This window comes from Plectropomus leopardus, unplaced genomic scaffold, assembly GCF_008729295.1.
Source record: "Plectropomus leopardus isolate mb unplaced genomic scaffold, YSFRI_Pleo_2.0 unplaced_scaffold13544, whole genome shotgun sequence".
NCBI classification, from domain to species: domain Eukaryota; kingdom Metazoa; phylum Chordata; class Actinopteri; order Perciformes; family Serranidae; genus Plectropomus; species Plectropomus leopardus.
Window position 1 is genome coordinate 1 of NW_024614441.1, and position 5,092 is coordinate 5,092.

The following is a 5,092-nucleotide window of genomic DNA, read 5'->3' on the forward strand; positions in this document are numbered from 1 at the left end:
ATTATTTTTCTATTTTTTAATTTTCTATTTTTCTATAATTACATATCATTTCTTTCCATCTATCATGTTTTTTGTTTGTTTGTTTATTTTTAAATTTAAAAAGAGAGGGGAAAAAAGCAGGACGCGCTTTTTTTGTATTCTCGCGAGATTTTGTTTCGTAACGGAAGAAGCAGTCAGTGTTGGGAAAATAACCCGCGAAAAGTCCAGAGTAAAACAACGCTTCTCCGGATGACATCACGCACTCTCCGGTTAACGAAAATGCCCGCCACTTCAGAGATCCACACAGCAGAAAGCTGCAAACCGGAGAGCCGGCCAGCGGCGAAGGAGAAGAGGAGCTTCGGTGTTTTGTGTGATGAACGCGGGTATCTGGATCAGATCGAGTACATCCTGCAGCACGGCCGCAGAAAGGGGGACCGGACCGGGACCGGAGTCATCTCTGTGTTTGGGGCTCAGGCCAGATATAGTCTGCGAGGTTTGTTTTACTGTATTTGTTGTTGGTTTGGTGTTTAAACGGTTTATATGTGGATGCTGGTAACAAACATAGAGGAAGTATTCAGCTTTTTAAAAACCTAAATGTGTACCATAATGTAAAAATACTCATAAATGAGAGTTCAACATTATCCAACAGTATCTTAAAAAGTATCTAAAATAGGCTAAATTTGTTATTTAAATAATATTGTTCCCTTTATATGACAGATAATGGTCAAGAGACAATTTTAAGTGATTTACACACTGTTTGGTAGTTTTATCAATCAATAGTGCTTTTTAAAAAAAATAAATGATCGTAGTTTCTTATCAATATCTCAAATCTGCAAAGTAACGACTAAATACCGAATATATACTCGTCAAGTACTAGAGTAAACTAGGAAGTACAATAATTCTGTATTTTAGTGGAGTAGCAGTTTAAAATAGCGTGGAATGAAAATACTCAAGTAAAGTAAAAGTATTTAAGTATTTGCATAAATACACAGTACAGGACCTGACTGATTATTCTGCTGAAATTAGCTGATTACAGATATATTGGTGCAGAAATGCCAAAGATATTGTTGTGGTCACTTCCACAGTTTGTCCACCAGGGAGCACTGATAACTTAGTTTATTTCAACAGAAGTTTGCCCATTCACATTTCAATCCTAATTTTTAATACATTTTTAAGGGATCTTCTGTGACATGATTATGTGCATATTTTTATGTAAAAATGTCAGTTCTGTGGTAGCCTCAAGCCCAGCATCTTTCAGGCTATATGATGTACTTAAATTATTTTCCACCACTGCAAAAAAAAATATATAAATATATATATTTCTGTAATAAATGTTGTCAGTAAATATCAAATAACCTGTTTTTGTTTTTCTGTAGATCAGTTTCCCCTGCTGACAACCAAAAGAGTGTTTTGGAGAGGGATCCTTGAAGAACTGCTGTGGTTTATTAAGGTGAGGAATTGAGATGATAAGACAAGATTTAGACATTTTTAGGGGGTCAATTTGCATTTATCATTTTAGAAAAATAACATTTTCTCACTTTCTCATAGTGGTATATAGTCATGCACATAGTTTTGGGTTTGATGGCTTAGATTTTGACATATCCACACATGGAAGAAAGACGCATAAAAAAAAAAAAGTCTATTAAAATCTCAACAAATGAGCACCTAAATATCTTTATGGTGACATACTTCAAAAGACAATATGATATATATTTTTTTAATAATTTAGGTGAACTTTGCTTTATGTTTATAAGCAGATTTTGGGTTTTAAAATCTCTGAATTGGGCTCTGATCTCTCTTGTGTCGTCACAGGGGTCAACGAATGCCAAGGAGCTCTCAGAGAAAGGGGTGAAGATTTGGGAAGCCAACGGGTCACGGGACTTCCTGGACAACCTCGGGTTCACAGAGAGGGAGGAGGGCGACCTCGGGCCTGTGTACGGTTTCCAGTGGAGGCACTACGGTGCCGAGTACAAAAACATGCACGCAGGTACGGTTTGCCACACGCAGTTTACTGTTAAGTGAATGAGAGTCGCATCGCAGATAAAATTACATATTTACAATCGCACACATGCTAGCGTTGAAGGTTTTCAGGCATCTCTATTTTTTTAATTTATATTGTTGGCATCCATCCACAACAATTACATTTTTCTGGATTTTTCTATATGATCAAAATCACGTGCAAATGCAGCTAAGAGGGGCATGTAGGCGATTAATCACAACTTTTAATTGGATGCTTTTTGTAAGAGAAGTGAACTGATTGTGGGTAGATCTCCATAGAGAATTGCAGTTAGGCCTCTATTTTAATAAATAGGACTGTCGTTGGAAATAAAAATAAGAGTGCACCATGCACAAAAATAACGTCTACATAAGTCATTTTGTTAAATAAACAGTTTGTGTTAGATACAAAGATTAATATTACTCATTTGAACTTTTAATATACCACAGCAGACAGTTATCTTGGTGTAAAGAATGGAAAAGAGAGGAAGTGCTGACATGAAAGTCACAAAATTAGCTTACAAGTACCTCTAAAGTTTGTTTAATCTGTACAAAAACCAAAACATTAAACTAACATAGGAGACTATTGCTCGGTTGGGTGCAGGAAATTATTTTATCATTCTCTTTGCAAAACAGCAAATAAGCATATTTCCTGAAATAAATGGAACGTATTTGGCTTATTGAATGGTGGTAGCTACACAGATTACTGTGCATAAAACCTAAGTTATTATTTTTTTTTTTATCTCTTTATATCTTTTATCCTTTAACAGATTACACAGGACAAGGTGTCGACCAGCTGCAGAAGGTCATCGACACCATCAGAAAGAATCCAGAGGACAGACGGATCATCATGTGTGCCTGGAACCCCAAAGGTGCGGCATTCATTCGATTAAAAATGATCCAAAAGTGTTTTCTTCACATCAAATTATAGTGACGTTCAATCATTTTAAATTTCGTCCTCTCACGATGTTGCAGACCTGCCCCTCATGGCTCTGCCGCCGTGCCACGCCCTGTGTCAGTTCTACGTGTGTGACGGCGAGCTGTCGTGCCAGCTGTACCAGCGCTCCGGCGATATGGGCCTCGGGGTGCCTTTCAATATCGCCAGCTACGCACTTCTTACCTACATGATCGCACACATTACAGGGCTCAAGGTCAGAGCGGCGAGCTTTTGTTAAAACTTATTTTCAGTGTTTTGTTGTGTGCTAACTTCACCTGCCATGTGTTTTTTTCATCTTTTTGTTTTTCTGTCTCTTCAGCCTGGCGACTTTGTTCACACTCTGGGAGACGCTCACATCTACATCAACCACATCGAACCTCTGAAAGTGCAGGTGGGTTAGTTAAAGACTGAGGAGCTCTTTACACGTCAGCGGTTCTTGCATGAAATGTTAAACATTTTTAACAGTTTGGCCTTTTCGTTCACACGACGACGGCGTTTTGGGGGCTTGAAAACACAAACTTTTGAAATACGATTTCAGAGTGCAAATTTTTGAAAACGCCACTCCTTCTGTTGCCGTGTAAACTGGCAAAGTGCAGATACGTGCACACGAGGATCGTTTTCACAATGTTAACATGTGAATTTTTTTTGTTTTTGTTTAAGTATTTTTATGTTCATTAATGTTGTTGCTTTCTTAATTTTATCTAATCCATATCATTGTTTTGTTGACTTTGTATTTGGTTACATGTATGCACCAGTAGTAGGAATAAATGGTTAAAATAAAAAAAAAAATTAAAAAGAATGCAAAGGAAAGAGTTTTCCATTTTTAGCAGTGCTGTTTTCGTCTAAACGTGGCCTAACTTTCCGTCTAACTGCTCACCGCTTGCTTACAAACTCACATATTTGTCGAATTTGCAGCTGCAGAGAGAGATCCGGCCCTTCCCCAAGCTGAAGATCCTGAGAAAAGTGGAGAGTATCGATGATTTCCGAGCGGAGGACTTTGAGATCTGCGACTACAACCCTCACCCTACCATTAAAATGCAGATGGCTGTGTAAAAAAAACACAATTTAATGGTGATGAGGGATAAATTCAGTGTGTGTGGTAGTGGGGAAGTGCTTGAAAATGTTTTATCACGTTGCTTTATATGTACTGTATGTGTCTTTCATGAACCATTTTTAGAAAGACTATATATATTTAAAAAGTTCAGTTCATCAAAATCACAAATAGCTAACTGGTTTTTATTTAAAATTTGGTTCGTTAGTTTTCCAGTGAAATGCCAGTTTGAGCCGTTTTAATATTAATTTGCAAATAAAGACGATACAAGTGTCGGTTTGATTTGTAGTGAATTATTGGCCCGACAGGAGCTGAACTGCACAACACAAGTTTCATCTACAAAGGTTTGAGTTTGACGGTGTCTGCTACATTTCTGCTCTCGCGGTTGATTCGTGTAATCACGAGTCTAAAAGAGCCTGAAGTAAAATATTTCAGATTAAGTCCTCATTTGTTTTTGTGCAGCTGCCACACATGTCCTTCAGGGTACTGGTGACTCTGCACTGATGACTCCAGCATCTCACAAGAGTAGCCTGGATCCTGAGGACAGTAAGCACAGTGTACTCAGAGTAGTGCCTGAAGCAGTGGTGGAAGTACATTTACTCAAGTACTGCACTTAGGTACAACTTTAAGGTACTTGTTCTTGTAGTGTTTCCATTTGAATGCTGATTTATACTTCTACTCCACAGATTAATAATACAGAACATAATCAAGAAATACATTATCGTGATGGGCAGACTGTTTATTTTTCACAGTACTGGCTCCTTTGAGTTTTGATACTTTCTGCAAAATATGGTGTCAGTTTCTCTGTGACATTACTTTTCAGTAAACACATTTGTGTTAGTGTTGCCCGCCCCACAAAACTTCATGTGTAAGTTTGTCCCCACCCTTTGAACCCTAAAGCAAATCGGCTTAATTTCTCACAAAAACATTAAAAAGGCAATAATGTACTGAACTAGATGACCCAAGAATGAGCGAGAAAATAGTAAAAATCTACATGAAAATGACCAGAAATTAGTAAAGGAACAAAAACAGGAAATGACCTTAAAAAAGGGAAAAAGTAAATATACATTTTATACAATATAATATATAATTAAAATATTTATAAAAATAGTTTTCTTGATACTTCCCCT

At 37.3% G+C, this 5,092-nt stretch overlaps 1 protein-coding gene across 1 annotated transcript; it reads left to right on the forward strand.

Moving 5' to 3' along the window:
* Positions 1-172: 172 nt before the first annotated feature.
* Positions 173-4,324, forward strand: tyms (thymidylate synthetase). The gene is made up of 7 exons (XM_042514228.1): positions 173-472; positions 1,356-1,429; positions 1,792-1,966; positions 2,745-2,846; positions 2,950-3,125; positions 3,231-3,302; positions 3,827-4,324. Exons 1-7 carry the CDS (start codon positions 229-231, stop codon positions 3,962-3,964), a joined length of 981 nt encoding a protein of 326 aa, XP_042370162.1. The 5' UTR covers positions 173-228; the 3' UTR covers positions 3,965-4,324.
* Positions 4,325-5,092: the final 768 nt, after the last annotated feature.

Bases quoted from the DNA above. Each gene is read 5' to 3' on its own strand.
- tyms (XM_042514228.1), top strand. From the start codon at position 229: ATGACATCACGCACTCTCCGGTTAACGAAAATGCCCGCCACTTCAGAG. The intron at 2,847-2,949 runs GTGCGGCATTCA...ACGATGTTGCAG, and splicing joins GTGTGCCTGGAACCCCAAAG to ACCTGCCCCTCATGGCTCTG. The intron at 3,126-3,230 runs GTCAGAGCGGCG...CTGTCTCTTCAG, and splicing joins CACACATTACAGGGCTCAAG to CCTGGCGACTTTGTTCACAC.